Source organism: Zalophus californianus, chromosome 6, assembly GCF_009762305.2.
Source record: "Zalophus californianus isolate mZalCal1 chromosome 6, mZalCal1.pri.v2, whole genome shotgun sequence".
Taxonomy (NCBI): Eukaryota; Metazoa; Chordata; class Mammalia; order Carnivora; family Otariidae; genus Zalophus; species Zalophus californianus.
The window spans coordinates 10,705,521-10,731,766 of NC_045600.1; the positions used below are offsets into that span (position 1 = coordinate 10,705,521).

General features: G+C 40.5%; 1 protein-coding gene across 2 annotated transcripts in view; it reads right to left on the bottom strand.

Annotated features, from left to right (window-relative positions):
* Positions 1-26,246, bottom strand: part of UNC79 (unc-79 homolog, NALCN channel complex subunit) — a 194,234-nt gene that overhangs the window by 81,520 nt on the left and 86,468 nt on the right. For both annotated transcript variants that reach the window (XM_035728283.1, XM_035728282.1), the window contains exons 18-24: positions 22,485-22,564; positions 22,249-22,397; positions 18,488-18,645; positions 14,321-14,502; positions 12,432-12,633; positions 11,616-11,795; positions 1,638-1,924 (exon numbers count right to left, since the gene is read on the bottom strand). In XM_035728283.1, coding sequence (XP_035584176.1) covers positions 1,638-1,924; positions 11,616-11,795; positions 12,432-12,633; positions 14,321-14,502; positions 18,488-18,645; positions 22,249-22,397; positions 22,485-22,564 — 1,238 coding nt within the window. The remainder of the gene's footprint in view (positions 1-1,637; positions 1,925-11,615; positions 11,796-12,431; positions 12,634-14,320; positions 14,503-18,487; positions 18,646-22,248; positions 22,398-22,484; positions 22,565-26,246) is intronic.

A 26,246-nucleotide genomic window follows, 5' to 3' on the forward strand; every position in this document is an offset into this window, starting at 1 on the left:
TACAAACACCGAAATGTTAGTCACTTATTTTGTGGGTTTCGTGGAGATTTGTATTTAATTTCTGGCTTTATTAAATAAATATGCATAATGTAAATACAGAAAGAGAGAAGTGAGGAAAGAAAGGAGGAAGGAGGGAAGTTTGGTATCTGAAATGGTGCGTCCTCTCTTCATCACAAGCAACTGAGTATTAGTGGTGCTCCATCTAGTTACCAGCATCAGCAAAAGACTACTATGTAGGGGCGCCTGGGTGGCTCAGTCGTTAAGCGTCTGCCTTTGGCTCGGGTCATGGTCCCAGGGTCCTGGGATCGAGCCCTGCATCGGGCTCCCTGCTCCGCAGGAGGCCTGCTTCTCCCTCGCCCACTCCCCCTGCTTGTGTTCTCTCTCTCGCTGTGTCTCTCGCTCTGTCAAATAAATAAATAAAAATCTAAAAAAAAAAAGACTACTATGTACATATTGCTCCTACTTTGCTAATCTGTGTTCATTATATTACAATCTACTTCAGCAAATTGATAACAGTAACCATCACTGAGCTCCTCCCACGAGACAGGCACTGATTAAGTGCTCAGTAATATGTTATCTCTAATCTTTCAAAACAAAAATCTGTTACCAATAAGCAAAGAAGCAGAGGATACTTAAGCCCACAACAGATAATAACACTGGCAGAGTTGAAATTCATATCAATTTCTCTGTAGCCCCAAGTTCTACACCCTTTACAGACGGGTAAAGTTAGACATACAGAAACCCAATAATCCATTAATTCTCCTCTTGCATATATATCTCAAAGGAATTCTCATAGTGGTAGATAAAGTGCATATGCAGGATGTTCATTGCTGAGCTGTCTGGAGTGGTAAGAAGCTGGAAGCAACCAATATGAGTGTTCATCACTGGGGCAATGGATAGTTAAAGCATGGTAAATGTACGCCATGGTATAAACTACAGTAGTTGGGAGTAGCAGACAAACATGGAAAAAGCCAATGATGATAATGTGACAGGAAGAAAGTTGTACAATTAACTCAACTCTCCACTTGAAGTCAAAAAGGATAAGAGATTTTTTTAAAAACCCATAAACAAAAATTCTACACTCCCTTATTGTTTAATGGATAGAGTTTCAGTTTAGGATAATGAAAAAGTTCTAGAGATGGAAAATGCTTCCGATTACATAATAATGTGGATATACTTAATGCTACTGAATTACATACTTAAAAATGGTTAAAATGGGGCGCCTGGGTGGCTCAGATGGTTAAGCGTCTGCCTTCGGCTCAGGTCATGATCCCGGAGTCCTGGGATCGAGTCCCGCATCGGGCTCCCTGCTAGGCAGGGAGCCTGCTTCTCCCTCTGCCTCTGCCTCTGCCTCTCTCTCTCTCTCTCTCTCTCTGACTCTCATGAATAAATAAAAAGTTTTAAAAAATTGGTTAAAATGGTAAACTTTATGTTAGGTATATTTTACTCCCACCTCCTACCCCAAAAATCCTATACTCCCTATTAGTCTTACTCATCTTATATTCCCTTCCACATACCCCTGCCTAATAAAGCCACTCGCACAAACCTCTACACAGATCCGATGTTGGCTAAATGGAATTTAATGACTTGCTTCTACTAAAACCTTAACGGTATGACTCTTGAAAGCTTACACTTACTTGGGCAATTCCTGCAATAAATGCATTAAAGCAAGTTGACAGGCGCATTTTTTGAGGTGCAATCATGAAACAGCCTTCCTGTTGGTCATAGCCGAGTAAGACGTACAGGTGCCGCTTGACCGTGTTGAAGGCCTTCGCGCTGCTGATGTCTGACTCAGCGCTGCTCTCATCCTTGGCCATGAACTTCATGAGCACTGTAATCAGCTGGTGAACGGTCTGGTGGTCGATCCCAGCATCTTCTGGGAGCAGGTCCTTGATGGTGTTGTCATTCTCAGGAGATTGTTGTCCTGTCAGTACAAGAAAGGCCATCACTGGGTGGCTCCCTCACAAGGACGTTCACAAGGAAATATCACTTATTGATAAAGCACCATGCCTTCTGCTTCCACTAAATATTTAAAGGGTCTGTTCTGGACCAACATAAAGGCAAAATATGGCCTATTCAGCAAAGCATTAGTCCAGGGGTGAAAGTTATTGTGTTCATCAACAACCAGGTAATTTTGGAGGAATAAGGGAATAGAAATAAAAATAAGGCACTATAAAGCAAGGTTCTCTTTGAACGGCAAGAAAAATACCTAAATAAACTATATTTCGCGATTTTTTTAAATATCTTGGCAAAGTTTTATCTTCAATGATAAAGAGAAGTTTCTCTTCCAGCTTTGTCAAATAAGCACATAAAAATAACCACAAAAAATAATATTCTAACATCCACTGAGCACAAAAGCATCTACTAAGTTCTTTTGCTTAAATTATTATCTCAATTTGGGGGCATCTGGGTGGCTCAGTCGGTTAAGCATCTGCCTTCGGCTCAGGTCATGATCCCAGGGTCCTGGGATCGAGCCCCGCACTGGGCTCCCCACTCAGCAGGGAGCTTGCTTCTCCCTCTCCCTCTGCCTGCCACTCCCCCTGCTTGTGCTCTCACTCTCTCTCTCTCAAATAAATAAATAAAATCTTTAAAAAAATTATTATCTCAATTCCGTTATGTTCATAAATCAACTGGTGGAAAAAAAATGTAAAGTTTTCTTTTCCAAATCCTGAGATATTAGCAGTGGGTACTCTATGAAGGATATAGTCAAAATTATAAATAGCACATCAAGTCCTGCTGTATGTAATGAGAAACATGTAAGGGAGGGGACAGACAGAAAGAAAGAAGCATGAGCTTTTAAAAAACAGAAAAATACCACATGAAGGTGAGCTGAAAGTTTACATTGAAAGAAAAAAAATACCTTAGCCCTTGACTTACTCGTAACCTAACAAATAATTGTATTGGAGCAGCTCCCTGACTTTGACTTTCTGTTATTTGTCAAAGTCAGAAACTATACCTTGTCTCTGCTTGTTTTTCTGCCTCTTCTGATCTGGTTTAGTTTAGGACTTTTGGTGAAGGAAGGGCGAGATTTGCTCTTCTATGTTTATGTTTGGGGGCTTATTCAAAATACCCTTTGCATCTTTGTCCCTTCTTGGACAAGCAACATCAGCATTTCTAAATGGAAAGCAAGGTTTTTGTTTGGTGGTTTAGATGACACACTCAGGGTTCTCATCTCTCACCCTGCAAGGAAAATTTCTGCTAAACAATGACAGGCTTTGCTTACCAAACATTATAAACCAAACCGTGATCATGTCATGTCCTGTATCATATAATGTCATAGCCTATATCATATAATGTCATATAATTATGGCATGAAGGATACAGGAGGAGATACATAGTAATTTATATCCATTAACTCAACTAATTTGGCAAAATCCCAATCTTTCAGGACAGAGCCAAGAGAAGCGGGATAGAAGAAATGCTTCTAGGGGACTGTGGAAATTAGCTGTCTCAAGGGCAACTCTGGAGAGGTGGCATGAAGGTAATGTCAAATTCAGAACTTACTAGTTTCGAACGGCATGTGAGGTAACCAGCTTGGCTGTCTAGTTCACCCCAGATGCTCAGAATAACATTCGTCTGTTCAAAAGTGATATACTCAGAAGGGATCACTGACCATGGGTGAAGAGCAACAGAGTCAACTAAGTCTAACAGTCTCTCATTTAGGGGAAATCGTCCAATAAATTTCAATATGATGCTAGGACATTAACATTTTCTGTCTCCTGGAGTCTGTGTATGAAGAGTAAATGTGTGCAATGTACTCTAGAGAAGCTTTCACCCAAAATCATTCAAATAAAAGCTAAGGACTTGTTTATTACAGTGTCTTACATGCATCGATGACAGTGATCAATAAATTGTTAATATCGTCACTTATGAGGCATGCATCAGCCACCAGGAGAAAAGTCAATTTATGTGGAACACCCTATTTCACCAAGAGGCCAGAAATGTGAAGCCCTGCTGTATATTATAATTAAATTAAATGTTTGGAATAGAAGATCAGGCTAAAAGCAATAGCTACGTAAATTCTCATAAAATAAAATTAAAAAACAGTTAATGGGATCGAGCCCCACATCAGGCTCCTTGCTCAGTGGGAAGCCTGCTTCTCCCTCTCCCACTCTCCCTGCTTATGTTCCTTCTCTCACTGTGTCTCTCTCTGTCAAATAAATAAATAAAATCTTAAAAAAAAAAAACAGTTTAGAGAACTATCTTTCCAGTACTGAGAAATACTTATTCTTGATGTCTTTCTTCTCCAGAGTATTATTTTACAAGTAGAAGGAGTTATTGCTTTGGGCAAGCCTGGGCCGAGAATGTGACACGTGTGAGAATGCAGGCTCCTTGCAGGATTCAAAGTTACTGCAGCAGCAAGGGATGGCTGTTAAAATATAGCTTCATTCCTCAATTTGTTTCCACTCTGAGGGGCAAGGTTTAACACACCTTGCAGCACCGTCCTGCTCAACCACCTCCAAGTTCAGACAGGCTCAACTCCAAAGTCCCCATGTTAAAAATGGGGAGCATTTGGGAAGGAGCTGCACCTTTATTTTATAGCCCGGAGAATCCGGGGGCCTCAATACAGAACAAAGGGAGCTCCAAACAAGGCCCAACTAAGACACTGGCTCCCCATTTCATTCTATCCTAGTTCAGGTCTAGAAAATAAATCATCAGACTTCATCTTTAAATATTTCAAAATTCCTCTTCCCAATGCAAGTAGATGTTCATTTAAAAAGTGTATAACCTGGGGCATCTACGTGGCTCAGTCAGCTAAGCATCCGACTCTTGATTTCGGCTCAGGTCATAACCTCAGTGTCCTGAGATTGAGTCCTGTATCAGGCTCTGCACTGAGCGTGGAGCCTACTTGAGATTCTCTCTCTCTCTCCCTCTGTTTGCCCCCCACTCTCAAAAAAATAAATAAATAAAATAAGATAAAGTGTGTAACCTAACTTTTCCCAACAAATCATAGTTTCCTAATGATTAAGTACCATTTCGCGAATGCCCTATTTTCATTTGAAATACATCTTCGCTGATCTTCACTGTTAACATAGCTTTAAGTTTGCTGTTCCTTTCTTTGTTTTCCCTGAATGGGCAATAATGAGTGATCTTTAACAAAACATTAAATGTACTGGAAAAAAAAGAACTAGCTGATGAGACCTTTTGCATAAAGTGAAAAACAACTTCATTCCAAAAATTTACTCCTCCAGTTGTGGGCTTTGCAAGTCTATGCCTTGTCTATTTTCTTTCTTTCAAATCCCTAAGAAAAATTAGCTTAGAAAAATGAGAATTTTCTTTATTAATAAAGACAATATTACTGTTTTAGTTATCTACAAAGGGTATGAAATTTCCATTTTAAAACTGAATGCCTATGATATTTTCTCTAAGATGTGCCAATTAAAACACTTTTGAATTCTAGTTTTGAATTCTAGCCTATGAAATTCCTCTATGTTTTAACCACAGATATTTAACTTGTTAAAATTTTTGATTTTATCATTTCTCTAAAGAAAACTGTAAGCATCTTTAGAATCATGAGGCAGAGTGATTCCTACCCTAACGTAATCATGGAATGGGTCCATCACCATCTGTCCACAGGGAGGTACAGTGTACATCACACTGTGATTGTACATCACAATCGGTACCCACAGGGGTCAACTGATTGAAACTCCAAAGTGTCATACAATTTTATTTATTTGATGATTGGAAACCAGGCAGGATCAGGATCTGCTTTTCCAGACTTTTCTCTTATTATTTTACCCCAGATGCTCAACATTCTTACAAGCTGGGCTACTCTTAACTCTCAGAACATAGCTAACACTTTCCCACCTTTGTGTCTTGCTCAGAGTGATACATCTTCCCAGCATCCCCACCCCCAGCCAATCTCATCCTGTGAATCTGGTTCCCAGAAGCCATTCTTCCTACCTACGCCCACTCTCCTCTCAGCGACTGGGTGTGATCTCTAACCACTGCAAATCCCCAAAGACATGAAGAGAGGAAGGACGGGAGGGAAGAATGGAGGAAAATTTCCTTTACCGTTTCCTAAAATGGGGCAAATTGCAAGGCAGAATTTATTTACTCACTTGCCGATTTCCCCTAGGAGAACAAAGGCTGCTTGAAGGTGAATGCTATGTTTTACCCATTTTTATATCCCTCACGAATATGGGGCAGTGTTTGACATATACTTGATGCTTATTATTCATAAGTGTCTAAGTACACTGAATTCAAATAAATATCTCAGGTAAATATTTCTTCTATACAGGAGGAAAAAGTGATGAGGTCCCCAAACAGCAAGGAAATAGGGTATATTCCTCTGTGTAAGCTGACTCCCTGAGCCCTCTGTCAAACCAACAAGTGACAATCAGGTAGAGGGAGGAAGCACCCCTTCCATGAGCTTCCTCTGCATTTGTTCCAGAGAAGCCAATGATCAAGCACTATAAATGAGTTCGCCTTACGTTGCTAGTTCTAATTACACCACCTCACTGATCTCCCTAGCCCATTAACCCAACTTCACAGCAGGTGTGTTGTGTGTGCACACAGCAGAAGGGCTGCAAAGTTGGGGCCAGTGACTAACTCCATACTGTCCTATGCTCCCCAGCCCTGCCTTTGCCTCTTCCTATCCCACATCCAGGCCTTTCCATCCTACCCACCAGTCAAGGCCTGGCTGGAAAGTCGCCTCTCCACCAGACTGTCTCTTGCCCCCAACTCTCCTCCCGCTGCACCTGATGGGAACCATCCCGTGGCACAGGCGCAATCACTCGAGATGAGAGTTCACGCTTTATTTTCCTTCCTTGACTATATATAAGCAAGTGGAGAATATAAAAATTTCCGATGTATCTTTGCATTCTTCATATTTCCTAGTATTGAAGGTGCCCAGTAAATGTTAGTTCAATAGAAACTGCCATTTCCCGAAACTATTCTTTCCAACAAGGGCACTCCCATTAAGTAACTGTTCTCTTTGAGTTACGGGGTCTTAATGATCAACGGGCATTTTGCAAGTCAGTGAAGGATGTGAGTTGTTAACCACCTCTAGAAAGAAAGAGAGAGCCCAAAGAGAAGTAATTTGGGGTTTTATGCTGGGACACTAACAGGGGGTATGGGGGTGATGGGAGAGGGCCATACAAGAAAGTTTTACCAATGCTCCCTAGCACTGGACACCTTCTCTTGATACAAATTCAGACCAAGAGATCTCAAGATTTCTCTGCAGGCTGGAGTAGAATTGAGGGTATCCATGTTGCTTTAGGGATTAGGACACTTCTAGATCCATCTGTGGGTCTTAAATGGGAAGTCTCTTGGTATGGATGCTCATGACCTTAAGGCACACTATAGCAGACATGAATGCCCAGGTTAGCTCTATAACCAGACTGGTGTCTTCATGTGCCACAGAGCAGGAACCCCCTAATACCAATGCATCAGGAGGTAGTTATAGTGGAAATCAAGTCTGCTGGGCTCAAGCATTAGTCCCCAACTAGTTAGTTTTAAGTGATCTTGAGCAAAGTATCTAAGCAGAATTAATTAATCCCTCAGGACCTCAGTTTTCCTGTCCATATGTAAAGCAAAAAAAATCATAATAATACTTTATATATATCCAGAGTCATTGTGAAATCAAAATTAGATTATTTGTATTAAAAATATTCTTAATAGACAGAGAGGTACTATACATACATGAAGTGTTGTTATTCTTATTATCATATACCTACCATTGTTTAATTATTCATTCCAGGGGATGAGGAACAAGACACAATTAAGTTCCCTGTGACCACGTGGGATGGATACCAGTTTTTCAGTGTTGTGCTATGAAAACCTATCAAAACTGCTATTTTATACTCAATTAATATTCAACAGGTATTCTGAATCACCAAACATAATTCCTAGTTTTCAGAAAATTGGTGAAAAGATACCTTATAAATAATTATAATTATACCAATTTCAAATTAGCAGGTGAAGCTGTCTATTTCATCAATTAGGATTAAATAAAGATGCTGAGCTCTTATTGGCATTCACCACGCATGCTTTGCACAAGAGATCAAGATGCCTGGGCTTGAGACCCAGATCTGTCACCAACAAGCTTGTGAAACATGTTCCTTTCTGGGAACTTCAGGTTCCTCTTCTGTAAAATGAGAATGTTAACACATCTCTAATATTCCAGCTGTAATGTCCTATGAATTTCATTCACACGAGCAAAGGTCTTTGATTGACTCATGAAAGTCATAAAGGAATGCAGCTCTTCCCTAGCCTTGTGGAATATACCTTCTCTCCAAGTGTATTTTTGATACAAAATTTGCTATAGGTAATAGGCAAAAGCTAAGAACAGAAAGCCAGCCGTTGTAAATCCAATGCCAAAAAAAGCTCAGCCTAAACAGCAATTAAAATGAACTCTTGTGGCATAATTACAGGGCACAGGCTTTATTTTGGGCCCAATCAATAAGAGGTCTTGCACAGAGAAGCTCAAGACTTGCACCAAAAAAAAGTATGTTCGGTAAATAGCAAGTCCTTCAGCTTCCATGCCATCCTGTACAATCTTAGGATTACCCTGGCATGTCTTTGTTCACAAGTTTAAAAATATACTGTCTAGTAAATAATAATGCAAAAATGAGAAACTGGTTCAAAAGGGCCTTATAAGCTTAGCCAGCTGTTTCCAAATCTAAGCAAGTTTTTATTATAGTGGTGTTGTGTAAATTATCTTTCCAGAAGCTTTAGCATTATATTTAATATAAACAATGCTATTATCTGCCCCGTTTCTATCTGGTCACCTTTGGTGGGACAAGTAGAGCCTAAAAGCTTTTTTTTTTTTTTAACATCAGGAAACATATGTATCTGTTTTCCCAAAGAGATGTGAGAGGACTCTTTTGGATTGTGAAAATGGGTAATAAGAATAATTAAAGACTTTAATTGAATAATTAATTCAACTAAGCCTTAAGACAAAAAGAAAAGATGGGGTAAAATAAAAATAATTTATGAAATTGCTTAAGATTCATCTCAAAAAGACTTCACTGAAGGGGACCTGGATGGATTTCACATTGTAATGGAGCTCAGGATCAGAAGTTCTTACTTTTACTCTTTTTTTAATCCCAGTACAGTTGAGGCCCCGAGTGATGCAGAAAACAAGGCAGGGGGCCTTGGCCGAGGGTTTGCTTTCCTTCTTTCTTGACAATTTTAAAACAGAAAATACATTTTGACCAACACCCGCCATTGGCATTCATAATCTTTGGGGCTCTCTCTTCCCCCCACTCCCACCCCAAACTGCCTGTCTTTCTGGTGTCATGTTTGTAACACTTAGCATACATGGCCTTGAAAGCCTCCTTAGTTGAAATTCTCCTTCTGAGGCCATTCTTAAAACTCTTCTTAGATGAAAAACCAAATGTTCTATATCATGATACACAGGTGGCAGTTACCAAGTTTGTTTTTGACAAATAAACAGCTATTCAGACCCTTCACACAGCACCATTTGTGCAGATAACATTCAGGCTGTAATAACCTTGCCAGTGTCCCTTCAACCCTTAGGATCCTTCCTGATAAACTACATTCTCTCATGGGACATCGAACAGTAGTTACACTGTACCGAGCCAAATATGATCCTACGGTCCTCCAAGCAATCGAAATCCTCCTTTCTCTGAGAGACAGAAATGCATATAGAGTTGCAAAGAATCAAGAATGGCTACGGGGATGAGTGAATGACGGTGGCTCAAATGTATAACCTTTGAAAATATCAATGAAATGTATGTTTTTCCTATAGCGGATATATATGAACATAATATTTCTATGTGTAAATACACATACAAATATAAGTACTATGTATAGTTCTAGTCATATTGGCTCTCTGGGGAAAAGTGCATATTCAGGTAACATGATACCTCTTACTGGACCAAAAGTTAATGGGATCAAAAGTCATCTGCCCATATTAAGATCGAAAGAATTGCTAGGTCAGGGGCTCAAACGCTTGAGCATCTGGGGTAAGACCCTTCAAGTTTGCAAATCCTAAATATAGCACTCTGGTCCAGTGAGAGACACTGCATTCTTTACCTTGTCCACCTGGGATAGACACTTGCACACAGCCCTTCCACGTCAGAAGTACCCACCTGGTGTCTGTTCGGGTGTCCCACCGAGAGCTGGAGCAGACTGCTCATGCCTGGTCAACCTCATAGCTTAAAAATCAACAACAACTCTATTTAAATAAGCATTAAAAACAACTTGAGCCTAGAAAATACACTCAGTGCTAACTCACTGGATAGTAGGGGCAGGTTTAAGTTTAGTTTTCCTCCTTGTAATTAACATGGCACAAAAGATGTTTGCATCACAAAAGCTTTGTGGTTTTTATGTGAATCTCAAGAACATCCTTCAGTGTTACTTCAATTCTTAATCTTCAAAATTGTCATGTGAATCATTTAACAAGAAGGAACAATAAGTAAACTTGATATCCCAAAGTGGCTGGTTAAGTTATAAAAGAGCTGGGAAATCCATAGAAATTGTAATTTATTTAATCTAGATATTGGTTTCTAGGATCTGATTCAGGCTTCCCTGGGGCCTAGGCTCCTACAGGTTATTCTTAAATGGCCACCTGCTATAATCTTTGCTCCCTGAAAAACTGAGCTATTGATTCCTTGAAGGGCTTTCATTGACTTCTTCCAAAGTTCACAATACCACATTTTCATTGCTTATCATAAAATAGAGAAAAATGTGATTAAAAAAAATCAAATCATACTTGTGATTAAAAATGATTATGTTATATAAGGCTGTCTTTTAATAAATGTCAATGAAAAAAAGGAAAACTTTCCACTTCCAACAGGGTAAGAAGTATGTTTTAGGGTGTTATGTTATGAATTTCACAGCAGTTATTTAAAAATTAAATCACTAGATAAATTTTACAAACGTTAGTACCATATTTAAATATACTCATTCACTAGTATGGTGATTTAGTTATGAATATTTAATTATTTGTCATTCATGAGCCATTGCTAATCATTAGAGTTCATTTAGTCATCTGGTAATTTAGGGAAAATTGCGTTCTCTTTCAAAGTGCAATATAAAGAAAGACCTTTATAAAACAAGTATATATGGTCTTTTTTTTAAATTGGTGATGAAGTTTATTTTTATTTATAAATTATCCAGTGAAGCTGCACAGAAATTCAACTTCTCCTCAGCCCGGTTTTTCCTTTTCAAAAGCAACCATTATTTTTGGTTTGTCTGGGAGCTTGTTTGGCTGTCTCCATCATACATGAAAAGCAAATGCACTCCAAACTTCCACTCTACCACCTCAGCTGCCATGGGTCTGACCTGTCCCAGTCTTTTTCAGGAAGCTCTTAGGTTACAAGGCTGGTGGTGCACACCTTCCTCTCCTAGGACCCGGGAGCAGATGCTGCTTCTATGTTTCTGGCCAAGCATCAGTGGATTTGCTGCCTTCTGCGTTGCAAAACAATCTACTGCTGGACCAGGGCTTTGCTTCACCCACAAACTGGAAGAAGCCCCCACAGAGCACTGACGTTCTTGGGGTGACCCTCTAGGGAATCTGAAGCCCAAACCTATTGAAGGAGCTCAGTTGGCTAAATATGCTACTCTCTATGAACATTCAACAAGACAAGGCAGCCTCAGAAAGACATTAAACAGATTTAAAGGAAGGAGGGAAGAAGATACTCAACGAATTTTGGAGGTCAAGGTCTCGGGGAGGGAGAGCGCCCTCTTGGATTCCACGGGCCCCTTCACGCTGTCTCTCAGAGAACGCACACTCTTCTGGCGGTTCCTTGCAAAACGAGCCCTCTTGATCTTCCACAGTGCTGCGTCACTGAGGTTAGCGACGTTGGTCCTTACGGCAGTGATAGCTTTGCAAAAGGAATCAGACATTATTTTCTTTAAGGGGCTGTGTAGCACAAGTTTGAAATAATCCATCTGTGTATATTTTCAGGATTAAAACACATCTTTCATGGACACAGGAATCATTCACCTCTCATTCATGGTGAGTCTTATATAAAAAGTTGTAGCTACCGCCTGTCATGACTATTGCCTCTGATTTTCTGCTTAGACCATAAGATTAATGTCTAATTTTTTTTTTATTATCACTGAATACATAGTTGAGTGACCCACTTTTCCCATCTATTTAGAGCTGTAGGTAACTAATAAGCATGCAAGAATGAATTTGCAAGGTGCAGATATATCTCACAAAATTGCTCACAAACACTGTAAACATGAGAACTGAATCATATTTAAGGAACACACAGTACAAATGGTTATCATAGGTCCTCAAGGAACTGCGAAGAGTTTTGCTTTTGGAATGCCAGAAACTAGTTGATCTATGGATTACTACAGAGTTACTCAATAAATATTTAATAAGCTGAGTTCATGAAGTCAGAGCATCCTCCATAAAGGGAAATTAAGCTACATGTAGAGTATGGTCTGCTTATAGCAGATATAAGAATAGGAACTATGACTGTTTAAAGCAAGTTCTTTGTTTTGCTTACTTGTAGGAAAGGGAAATTCTTTGTTACAATCCAAATGTAGCTGAGCTTCCAAAGAAAGTGTCTCAAATCTGTTGACAAAGAACTCCCAGCTCAAGGCAGGAATATCTTGCTTAAGAAAATGCAGAAGTAAAAGTTTGCTCAGTATTGTGGGTCTGTCTTTAACCACAGTATCGAACTGGAAATCGAGACAGAGACACAGACCCTGGAGCAAAGGGGGGAAGAAAGTTTAAGTCAGAAGTAAACATCTAAGTTACCTCAAAGCAAATACACTAAGCAAAGTCAGTGAAACAAGACAAAACTTCCTCAATCCATACATATAATGTAGAAGAATCCAACTGAAATCTTCTTTGATTGCAAGTTTGGTAGAAATAAAATGCAGGAGAGGAACTTCTCCCAATTGTACAATATATCTTGAATTTTAGTTCAGAAATCTAAACTAAATGTATGTTATTGGTTTTCAGATGCATTCATTAATAACCACTTAATCCAAATGCTCTCAAACCAATGTTTCTTTTTTCACCATCTGTAGTTTCTATTAAAAGAAGCATACTTCCAAAGCTACATTTTAGAATACACAATATGGTTTTCTAATTCCCTTTCAATGCTAAATGCCATGGTTCTAAAAGAAAGTAAACTCATTTTGTCTTCTTGGAATGTGAGTGGCACACAGAATCTTAAAAAATCAAGTTGGACTAGATTGAGCATCCATTTCTCCAGTATATGACTCTGCTTACCATTCCCCCTTTCCTAAACTGAATGAAACTTAAAAACCATAATTCATCCAAGCATTCTATCAACTCATTCAATTCTCCTCTCCTGAGGTCCTCCGACATCCCAGGCCCTGGCCTGGAAGACTACCTAGTCTTCTTAAGACCAACAGAGAAGGAGCATCCCAGAAGACAACTGGGAATTTTTATAAGGGAGGGTGTGGGTCCACAGTCAGGATAACCTCTGAATTTTTCAGATCCTGCACTTTCTTCTTGGTCTCTTTTACAGGAAGCAGTGAATAGACACAGATACAATTAAGAACGTGGACTTCATTATGACTCAGAACCTGAGTCTGCTCTGCCATGTACTAGCCACGTGACCCTGGGAAAGTCACCTACCCTTTCCAACCCTCGGCTTCTCTATCTATAAAATGGGAACCCACAAGGTTATCATGGGGATTAAATGAGACAGTGGATGATGAGACACTTAATACACTGTCCTGGACAGGCAGTATCTGTTTGACAAATTTTAGCTCTTGCCATTATTATTAGTTTTAATTATAATGATATAGTAATAAACAGGGTGCCAATGTGGGAAATCAAGAGATAAGTACTTTGGAGGTTCTAGCCTCTCGGTTCTTCCAATAACTCACTCTGTGTCCTTTGAAGAGTCACATTACCTCTCCGAGACTTGGTTTCTTCAATTATAAAATAAAGGTGACAAATAAAATAAATAAGCAACTCTCTCTAGGTCTCGTATTTCATGTTCCTTTGACTTCCATTTTGGTAGGCATATTTGCCTTCTCAGGTCTTGCTTTGATTTATACTATAATTCATCGCAGAGATGATTTCTCTTAGTATCTAGCCTCTAATGACAAAAGCTCCCAGCCTAGGAGCCAACAAAATATTATAAATTAAACCAGCCTAGCTCAAAAATCTGCCACACAAAAAGAGAGGTATACAATTACTGTCTCTGTCATAACCGGTATCACCATATGGACAAAGACTGAAAAGAAAGTACTAAGAAATAAAAACAGGTCTTTAATAAGGTGTGCTTCTGGGATGTTTTCCCCCATTTAAAAGTTCCCACTGTTCTTGCTGTCCTCATCATCAGTACTATATGTGTTTAGTAGAGCAGAACACCATCCGCGGAACAGACAACACACATCTGAGGGACGTCACCTGCAATGCTGGCCTCTTTATGGTGTCAAGCAGGAGACCGGCCCTGGTAGCCACTGCTGGGTTGACGTCCTCCACAGCTGTCAGAAAGCAGCAAAAGGCATGCGCCAGGGAGTACTTCAGCAGGTGGTTTTTGGTCACTGAGTGAATATCCAAAAATCTACAAATTACAGCCACTTTTTCCACTGCAGCGTAAAAGGCAGAGAACAAAAAAATGGACACTTACTTAGGCAAGAACTGAACCCACAAAGAAAAAGTCAACTCTGGGGCTCCCACACCCTGTTTTGAGAAACCAAAAGGAAATTCTAATGCCACCTTCTTGAATGTTCCATTTCATCTGTGTGACAGAGACCGTTTCTACCTAGGGCAGTACTTTTCTGCTGGGCAGCCTTGATTTAACAGTGGGTTGTCTTTTTTTTTGTTTTATGTTCTTCCTCATTGTTTAATTCAAATCACACTTCAAACTATTCAAAATGCCTCCATGCTCATTTCTTTGTCCATTCCATAGGCCCTTCTGTGGACCACACAGGGAGACAGGAGGTGCCCACCAGACCTGGCTTTAGATTCTGGACCCCCTACTGCACTCTTAGTATGTCATGATGTGAAGTGACAACAAACAGACTTCCTAGGGCTAGGGCAGCCACATATTTTTTATATGCAATAGATGCATGCTTACTTGATAGGATTTCTTTTTTATTAATTTTTTAAAGATTTTATTTATTTATTTGAGAGAGAGAGCAAGTGAGAGAAAGAGCACAAGCGTGGGAACGGGTGGAGGGAGAGAGAGAAGCAGACTCCCCACCAAGCAGGGAGCTCAATGTGGGGCTCAATCCCAGGACCTTGAGATCATGACCTGAGCCAAAAGCAGATTCTTAACTGAGTCACCCAGGTGCCCCATAGTTAAATTTTTAAAAAAGATTTTACTTATTTATTTGACAGAGAGTGAGCGAGAGAGAGAAAAAGCATGAGAGCAGGGAGAGGGGCAGAGGGAAGAGCAGACTCCCTGCTAAGCAGGGAGCCCAACTCAGGGCTGGATCCCAGGACTCTGGGATTATGACCTGAGCTGAAAGCAGATGCTTAACTGACTGAACCACCTAGGTGTCCCTAATTAAGTTATTTATTTTAATTCCAGTATAGTTAACATGCAGTGTTATATTAGATTGATGTGTATAATACAGTGATTCAACAATTCCATACATTACTCAGTGCTCATCATGCAGGTGTGTGCATTAATCCCCATCACCTATTTCACCCATCCCCCACCCAACTCTGTAAGTCAGTCAGGGAGGGATTTGTAATTATTCTGCAAATCTCTGTTAAATGATTCCAGGTACTCTTAAAACATGGCTTTATAAAAAGTTAAAGTAGCTAGTGAAGAAATACAGAGCCATGAAAATAAAACATTTCAGTACTTCGCTTAAGCTATTCCAGCAGCCTAGAATATTCTTTCTGTTCCTCTCTGCTTATTGATTTTCTATCATCCTTAAAGAATCTGCTGCTGAAATTCTACCTGTTCTGTAAAAGTCTACTCTGACCTAGAGCGGCCTTTCGGTCCCATGCACTCCTGCAAAAATACTCTCATTTACATCCTGTTCATTTACGTAAGACATTTGTATGCTCATATATAGCTATATGACATATCTTCTTTTGTGGTCTTGAATCATATTTATAGTTTTAATTTCTTAACCTCTTACATGTTTATATTTGGTTTCATCAATTAAATGAGTATCTTCTTGAGAGCGGGCCCCTGCTCTTATACTTCCTTTTATTGGTCCCATGGTGCCTAGTACATATAATATTGCACTTATTTTCACTTATTCACCAATTCACTTATTTTAAAAATACATACTTAAAAATATATTTATAGATATTGAAAATACATACTTAAGATATATATGTATATAATACACATATGTGTGTGTGTGTGTGTGTGTGTGTGTGTGTGTGTAAATAAAACTAAGAAACTATCCTAGATACTTGAAGGAGGATGGAAGTAAGTGGAAAAATGAATTGTTAAGGACTCCGTGTTTGTGTTCCTCTCCCCTCTGCCAAAATCCGTATGTTGAAGCCCTGACCCCCAATGTGATGGCATTCAGAGGTGGGGACTTTGGGAGATAATCAGGTTTAAATGAAGTCATGAGGTAGGACCCCCCATGATGGGATTTGTATCCTTATAAGAAGAGGAAGGGCACCAGAGCTCTCTAACTTTCTCTCTGCCATGCGGGGACACAGAGAGGAGGCAGTCATGTACAAGACAGGAAGAACACCCTCACTGAGGAACCAGATGTTCCTGGCACCTTGATCTTAGACTTCCCAGAATCCAGAACTGTGAAAAAAATAAATGTCTGTTGTTTAAGCCCCCCCAGCCTGTAGTATTCTGTTACAACCTGAGCAACCTACGCACACGAATATATGAATCATCCCCAAGTCTTGGCTTAAAAGGCAAGTCGACTAAAGAAATAAGACAGATACGACTATAACAAACAATCTAAAGAGCTATAGATACCACTAATGAGGTGCAAATAAAATGCCAAGGAGACCAAGGGACAAAGAAATAATTTTCCATTGAGGGAACCACAAATGTGGAACTCACTGGTGGCATTGGAAGGTAGATCGGATGGAGGGGGTCTGTGAATGGACCTTGAAGAAAAGAGGATTTCAGATGGAGAGCAGAGTGGCCAAGACAAGGCTGAGGGAGGCAGGAAACAACGGGGAAGTTGCGACGGAATGTCAGAAAGAAGAGCGGGAAATGAGGCTGCAAACACTCGCAGTCAGACCGGGAAAGGCTTTGACTGTCTGTGTAAGAACTTTGAACTTTATTCTCCATGCCTTTTTGAATGGAAAAGTGACATCATCAGAGCTGGAATTCAGAAAAATCTAATCCTTAAACTGGAATGAAAGAGCACAAATATTTATCTGCTTTATTTGTATTTAAATAGTTGTAAAATGTTGCTAATACCAGGTGGCCCAGGGCCAGGAAATGTTACTCTAATTGTCTACAATGTCAGCTGTTATCCTATAAACCAGCCCCAGGGGTTCCCGGGGCATTAAAAAGTAAGAACTCTTTGAGGGGGCTACATATTAGTGAATGTGTAGTAGTTAACTGACCTAATGGAATTTCCATTTCTTTGCCAAATTTTGGAGACACTGAAACACACAGAACCATTCTGATAAGGCACACCATGGCATTGAGGGCCCTGCTTGCTGCTCCCAAGAATGGGAGTCCTAGCAGACTCGGGTGACAGTGAAGGCAGCCAATGTGAGGCTAAGAGAACATGTCCAAGTTCCTTCCTTACCATATTCCTCTGAGAACTTGCCATTCTCAGCACCAGGAAATCATACCAATCACTGCCCCACACTTCAACCCTGATACTTCAGTGGAAAGGGGCTAACAGCAGAGATCCTCAAACTTCACTGAATTACCTGGAGACCTTGTTAAAAATGTCCATTCCTGACCCTACCCCCTAAGATTCTAATTCAGTAGGTCTAGGAATGGGGCCCAACCATCTGCCTGTTTAAGGAACATTCCCAGTTACTTTGACACAAGTAACCTAGTGTATCATGTCGTATTATATATTATATTGACTACATAATATCATGTATCATGTTGACTGTATAATTTATCATTCAAGCCAGAATCCATTTGAGAGTAAACAAGCGGACAATTAATAAATACACCTGGACAACAGGCATAAACTAGGACTATCCTAGGCAAACCTGAACAGGGTCATCCTACCTGAGGACCACTCAGCACAATGTTATTATAAAGGAAGCTCAGTTAAGCAGAATCACTAAAGAACACCATCAAGGAAGGCAGTACTCTTTAAAAAGAAAGGAGGAGGGCCACCTGGTTGGCTCAGTTGGTTGAGGGTCCAACTCTTGATTTTGGCTCAGGTCATGATCTCAGGGTCATGAGATCAAGCCCTGCATCAGGCTCTGTGCTCAGGGAAGAGTCTGCTTGAGATTCTCTCTCTTCCTCCCTGTGTCTCCCCACTTGCATGCATGCTCTCCTTCTCTCCCTCTAAATGAATAAATAAATATATAAATAAAATCTTTAAAAGAAAATTTAAAAAGAAAGGAAGGTCAACAAGAGACATCATGGCTGGACATCTGGTTTACCTTGTGACCCCGCCCCCCCCCCCGAGAATTTTTAAGCTAATACAGAGGTACCTGCTTCAAACCTCATCTTCCAGTCTTTGCTGTTGAAATTGCCATTTATGATTGTCCAGAAGATGTCAGCACCATGAGGAAGTGACAAAGCATGGAGAAGCAGAGGAACCGCCAATGAAGATAGTTGGGAGAACTCAGATTTGACGACTCTCCACAGGCTGAGAGAGCAATAAGCAAAGTGGTTACAGTTAAGATAACCTTTCTAGAAAACAAACACAATTACCTCAGTTTATGGGAAATGTAGTTAACAGGCAGCTGGTAAGGATGCTTTTGGTGAAATTAGTCATCCACAAGCCTATAAACCTCTGATAAAACTTTCCTAAATCTGTTCTGTTCATTTTTTTTAAAGAAATTACTTTTATGTAACAGCACAGAAAAACAATACTTAATACTACATTTTAACATAAAAATAAAAATTATATATTAGAAATTCCCATATATAAATGAGCAATGACTTAAAAATATACAAAATTGATATTAGTTCTGTTAAGATGGTGGGGTGAAGAGTAATTTTTTTTAATTTTTCTTTTAGTAAATATCTGAGAGCTTTGCCTGCCCAGCAGCCTTTCCTCTTTATTCTAGCAAAGAACAACTCTATTTCTATTAAGAACAGCCTCTCCACCAACTAGCAGGGCTGTCAGTCAAGGTCCTCCCCTTCCTTATCATAAGAGTGAACACAAAACCCAGGCTGATCAAGGTAGTTGAAGGAAGGAAACCATATGCAGCACTGCTAGAAAACCACCCCGGTGACAAAAAAGCCTGGATCTCCCCAGTCCCCTATGGCTTTCCCATATCTTTCCCACTATCTTCCTGATTTCTTCCTGATTTCAAACAACGCTGCTTGCTCTACAGCAGCGTTGTTTGAAATCAGGAAGAAATCAGGAAGATAGTGTCCTTTTCCACAGATCTCTACATTGTTCATCATGGCTTTTGTGTCAGAGTGGTACTTTGAGGAAAAACCTGGGCTATGTAGCCCAAAGGCTGAGCCAGAGATCCCACAGCACCAGTAATCCCTTTGGCCTGGGTAACTGTCCTGTAGAGACTGCATTTGTTTGTTATTTTGTTTGTTTGTTTAGAGAGTGGGGGGAAGGGCAGAGGAACAGAGAGAGAGAATGTCAAGCAGGCTCTATGCTCAGTGAGGAGCCAGACTCGGGGCTCGATCTCAAGACCCTGAGATCATGACCTGAGCCGAAATCAAGAGTCGGACACTCAACCAACTAGGCCACCCTGGCGCCCCCTGTAGGGGCTGTTTTAACAACAAAAGTTGGCCTACTTAGTAGTCCCACTCTCACGGAATGAACAGAGCTTCTGCCTAACTCCCAAGCCTACTCCTTCATGGTTTTTGCCTGGACTTGGTCATCCATCTGTTCAGATCAGTCCTACTCTGCCCCACATCCAGGTCAGCTAGGTCTACCCTTCCACCAGCTCCTCCCGTTCCACATGTAGAATTCCCATTTTATCATGAGGAAACTTCTGGAGACTCCCACTTTTCCCATTCTATGCTTCTGTACTGGGTTGAACAGTGTCCCCATCCAAAATATTCCCAATCATGACTAAGACTTCTTTTCCCTCCTTTTCATACTCTTCTCCCAAACATCAATCCTCTTCTGATTTCATTTGCCTCCCATCTTAGACTGGATCTCAGAGTCAACCATTTCCTCACTCCAAAATTTCTCATCCCCTTGACTTCCACCATAATCAAATCACAAATCCCTACTCCTGAATAAACCCACATTGCCCCTCCACTCCCAGACCCCGGAACCAACTTGGTCCTACTAATTCCTACTAACTTGGTCCACCACAAACTGGTACTAGCTAAGTTCAGCTTGATGCTGAAGCTGGCCATTCTTCAATTACTTCTTGTCAACACCCTACTGCTTTCCTCCATGAGCTTATCCCATACTTTTTTCCATGTTCCTTGAGCTCCCAACCTAATCTCTATCCTCCTACCTCTCAGGAAAAGACATCAGGACACACTACTCTTAAGGTTCAGTAATGAGTTCCCCTTGACACTTAATTTCTCTTTTCCCCAAAATATATCTCCTTTCAAAGAAAAGAGCATCCCTCCTCTCTTCCACCCACCCTTTGTTCCTGATCACACAGTCTTGCCTTCCAGGACCTGGCTCTACCAGCTACTCCCCTTCCTCTGATCCCTTGCACTGACCATAAATATTTTCAGATCTTTATCCTAAAAATCCTTGACATCCACTCCTTTTCCCCTCTAAATATCTGATCTCTCCCTTACTTTTCTAATAAACTTTTCAGAAGAAACTTCTGTGTTACACCTTGACATTCCCAAAGCCCTTACAACATGTTCTTTGCGCTCCCTTAAATGTGGGTGGTCCCTAAGGGTCTCTCTTTCTCCTTACTCATGCTATTAAAGTACAACTTTGACCCTGTTTATTGTTACAAGATCTTCCATAGGTCTCCAAACATCATTAAGAGAAGTCCCTATCTTTGAGGCCCTTTACACTTGGGCCCCAACCTACTTCTCCAGCTACATTTTCCATTACTCCCCTAAGATCATCCCATGTGGCAAAAAATAAAACCTTGCTATCACCTAAGTATGCCCTACTTACTTCTTGTCCCTCCAACTCTGCCATGTTTACTCTTGACATTCTCACTTTCAACAAAATGTCCTGCCCATCTCAAATGTCCACCTGTTAAAATTTTATCATCCTCTCAATGCCCGTCCAAATGGTATCCGCTCCTGAGACCTTCTCTAGTCCTCCAGAAATGACCTCTCCCACCTCCGAACTATACAAAACAGTCATCCATCACACATCCCTCGGATTGACAGTGACTCACGTATACACAGGGTGACCAAGTATCTTAGTTTATCCAAGATCTTGGTCTACATTAATACTAATTGTTTAAGGTTATTATGAAGATCACCCCTTCTTCACTCTCAAAAGTTAACAATGTGAAGAATAAATTATGTGGTCACCTTCTGTATAAATAGCATTCACCCCCTTCCAAACTAGATTGCAAATTCCCAAAGTGCCTAGAATAATAACATTTATAGCAAACCCCCAATAATATCTGTTGAATGAATGAATGAACAAAGGAACAAAATGAGTGCAAAGACAGATAGAGCCTCAAGTTGGTTTTGTCACCAAGTTAACCTAAGCCAACCTCTTCTTTCTTCTCATCACCTCATTCTCTTACAGTTAAACGAGGATAATATTTTTCTGACTTACTTCTAGGAAGACTCTAACAGCTATTTTAAGTCATTGTCTTCTCAGGAAGAAAAACTCTATATATATCCAGGGCGATATTTTACTATTTTTCTCAAAATACTTCAGCAGTCTCTAAAAATACTTTATCAGACAAAAATGTGGAGAGATTTTTTAATGTCTATTAGCAGTTTTATTTCAAGAAAGAAATTGAGCAAGTCTTTCGTATTAATATTGTACTAGATGATACTATGTAAATAATGACTTAGTACCTGTTGACATTTTCCTAGGGGACACTATACTCTTAAGCCACCCAACAACTGATGACCAAATAATCCTTATTTTTGCTTTTTCTATTTCTACAGTGTCTAGCAAAGAAAATTACTATTCCTCATGTTGACATACTTAAACATTAGACTCAGTAAAAGAAATAAAAGTTATTCCCATAGGCAATTAGCCTGTCCTGGCTAAGAGAAATGGCCCAAATGAGTTGGTAAATCTTGTCCTAACTTTGATTTTCACAGCTAAAGCCTAAAATATAAACAACAACAACAACAGCAACAAAAAGCTGCTAGGAAGACATACCTTGCAATCAACATATGATCCTGAATGTAGGCTAAAAATTGAGGATGGTCTTTTCTAGCAATGTATAAACACTCTCCATGTAGACAGAGAATCTTCAGGCAATTGAGCATATTAAAAAGAATGTCTGGCTCTTCAAACTTCGCCATTTCCTACACAAAGAACCACATGGTTACTACTGAGTTATCTAATATAGCAATGCTAACACATCAAACATTTAAATATCTCAAAAAATATACCTGGAAAATGGTGTATATTAGTCTCAAAGTTACTGGAAGCTGTTGGTAGCAAAACTTTCTCTCAGTGTCATTCTTTATTGCTGGGAAGAAATAATTACATGAAGGTTAGCATAGCTCCTCCTTTTTCCCACCACTCATGACCTGATCAAGACCATAAAACCAAGAGGACTGAAAATAAATATATGATATATTAAAAGGCATTTTGTGCGGGGGGCGGAGCAAGATGGCAGAGGAGTAGGAGACCTGAATTTCGTCTGGTCTCAGGAATTCAGCTGGATAGGGATCAAACCATTCTGAACACCTATAAACTCAACAGGATATCGAAGAGAAGAATAGCAACAACTCTCTGAACAGAAAAGCGACCACTTTCTGGAAGGTAGGACGTGCGGAGAAGTGAATCCAAGGCGATATTCGGGAGGACAGACGGCGGGGGACAGGGCCTCTGTCGGCCACTTCTGGCAAGTGATAGAGCCGCGGAGCACAAAATCACAACCTTGAGAAGTCGGCCCTGCTGAGGGACGTCGCTCCAGTGGCTAAGCGGGGGGTGGAACCCTCGCGGGACAGTGTGGTCTCAGGACTCTCGGGGTCACAGAAAGACCGGGGGTGCCTGAGTGCAGCAGAGCTCCCAGGTATCGGAGCAGGGAAGCCGGCTGCAGAGACGGAGCCAAGGGGCACGCTCTCAGCTCAGGGTTGCCATAAACTGTGATCCATGGCACAGTCGGGCCACTGCTCCTCCAGCAGGGACCCAACAAGTGGCAGATCCGGGGAGACCCCCCTTCCTCCCCCAGGAGGAGCGGCGCAGGAGCGCACCGCAGGGATCTGCTGGGTTTGGAGACTCCACACGGGGTCAGGTGCCAGAGATAGCAACGCTCGGTCACAGGCCGGGTGAGCACGGAGTGCGGCCGGAGACCAGGGACACGGGAGTGACTGCTTTTCTCTGGGGGCGCACTGAGGAGAGGGGCCCTGAGTTCTCGGCTCCTCCGGGACAGAGATTGGGAGGCCGCCATTTTCACTCTCGTCCTCCAAAGCTGCACGGAGAGCGTGCACGGAACAAAAGCTCCTTAGAGCAAACCCGAGCAGATTGTTTAGCCCGGACAGGCAAGGGCGGGACACTTCCGCGGCCGGCAAAGACATTTGGGAACCACGGCAACAGGCCCCTCCCCCAGAAGATCAGCACTAACAGCCCGCCAAGACCAAGTTTACCAATCAATGAGAACGGCAGAACTCCAGCGCTAGGGGAATACTGCACATAGAATTCATGTGTCTGGGCGCCTGGGTGGCTCACTTGGTTAAGCGACTGCTTTCGGCTCAGGTCATGATCCTGGAGTCCCGGGATTGAGTCCCACATCGGGCTAGCTGCTCAGCAGGGACTCTCCTTCTCCCTCTGACCCTCTTCCCTCTCGTGCTTTCTATCTCTCATTCTCTCTCTCTCAAATAAATAAATAAAATCTTTTAAAAAAAAAGAATTCATGTGTCTAATTCATGTGACTAATGCATCATGTGTCATGATTCATTAGTCTTTCAAAGTTAGTTTTTTTAACTTTTTTTAAATTTTTCTTTTTCCCTTTTTCAACCATCTTATCAATCCCTTTTTTAAAAAAACATTTTTTATTTTTCATTTTTAGAGTCATATTCTATCCCTTCAGAGTAGTTACCCTTATTTTTGGCAGATATATATATGTTGTTCTCTCTTTAAAATTTTGAGGTACAGTTTCTTCTAACATATCAAAATATACCCTAAATCTCTAGTGTATGGCCTTGTTCTAGTCTCCTGCCTGATCACATTCTCTCCTCCCTTTTTTTCTCTCTTTCTTTCTTTCCTTTTTTTAACCCTCTTCTTTCTTTTTTCAAACATCTTATCAATTCCTTTTTAAAAATTTTTTATAATTTTCATCTTTATAGTCATATTCCATCCCTTCATTGTATCAACCCTTATTTTGCACATATATAAGTCTTTCTTTCTTTAAAATTTTAGGAGGCACTTCCTTCTAACAGACTAAAATACACCCAAAATCTAGTGTGTGGCACTGATCTATGCACCAGCCTGGTCATATCTGATCATATTCTGTTTTGTTTTGTTTTGTTCTGTTTTTGTTTGTTTTTATCTTTTTCTTTTTCTTTTTTTTTCTCTTTCTTTCCTTTTTTTCCCCCTGGTTTCAGGCTTTTCTGATTTGATTAGAGTATATTTTCTGGGGACGTTGTTAACCTGTTAGCATTTTGTTCTCTCATTCATCTATTCTCCTCTGGACAAAATGACAAGACGAAAAAAATCACCTCAACAAAAAGAACAAGAGGTAGTACCCTCTGCCAGGGACCTACTCAATACGGACATTAGTGCGATGTAGGACCTAGAGTTCAGAATCATGACTTTAAAGATACTAGCTGGGCTTGAAAAAAAGCAGGGAAGTTATTAGAGAAATGCTTTCTGGAGAAATAAAAGAACAAAAATTTAACCAAGTCGAAATCAAAAAGGCTATTAATGAGGTGCAATCAAAAATGGGGGCACTAACTGCTAGGATAAATGAGGCAGAAGAGAGAATCAGCGATATAGAAGACCAAATGATGGAAAATAAAGAAGCTGAGAAAAAGAGAGATAAACAACTACTGGATCATGAGGGCAGAATTCGAGAGATAAGTGATACGATAAGACGAAACAACATTAGAATAATTGGGATCCCAGAAGAAGAAGAAAGAGAGAGGCGCAGAAGGTATACTGGAGCAAATTATAGCAGAGAACTTCCCTAATGTGGGGAAGGAAACAGGCATCAAAACCCAGGAGGCACAGAGAACCCCTCTCAGAATCAATAAAATTAGGTCAACACCCCAACATCTAATAGTAAAACTTACAAGTCTCAGAGACAAAGAAAATCCTGAAAGCAGCTCGGGAGAAGAGATCTGTAACCTAAAATGGTAGAAACATTAGATTGGCAACAGACCTATCCACAGAGACCTGGCAGGCCAGAAAGGACTGGCATGATATATTCAGAGCACTAAACGAGAAAAATACGCAGCCAAGAATACTATATCCAGCTAGGCTGTCATTGAAAAGAGAAAGAGAGATAAAAAGCTTCCAGGACAAACAAAAACTAAAGGAATTTGCAAACACGAAACCAGCCCTCCAAGAAATATTGAAAGGGGTCCTCTAAGCAAAGAGAGAGCCTAAAAGCAGCATGGACCAGAAAGGAATACAGACAATATACAGTAACAGTCACCTTACAGGCAATACAATGGCCCTAAATTCATATCTTTCAATAGTTACGCTGAATGTAAATGGGCTAAATGCCCCAATCAAAAGACACACGCTATCAGATTGGATTAAAAAACAAGACCCATCAATATGCTGTCTGCAAGAGACTCATTTTAGACCCAAAGACACCTCCACATTGAAAGTGAAGGGGTGGAAAACCATTTACCATGCTAACGGACACCAAAAGAAAGCTGGGGTGGCAATCCTTATGTCAGACAAATTAGATTTTAAAACAAAGACTGTAATAAGAGATGAGGAAGGACACTATATCCTACTTTAAGGGTCTATCCAACAAGAAGATCTAACAATTGTAAATATCTATGCCCCGAACATGGGAGCAGCCAATTATATAAGGCAATTAATAACAAAAGCAAAGAAACACATTGACAATAATACAATAATAGTGGGGGACTTTAACACCCCCCTGACTGAAATGGACAGATCATCTAAGCAAAAGATCAACAAGGAAATAAAGACTTTAAATGACACACTGGACCAAATGGACTTTATAGACA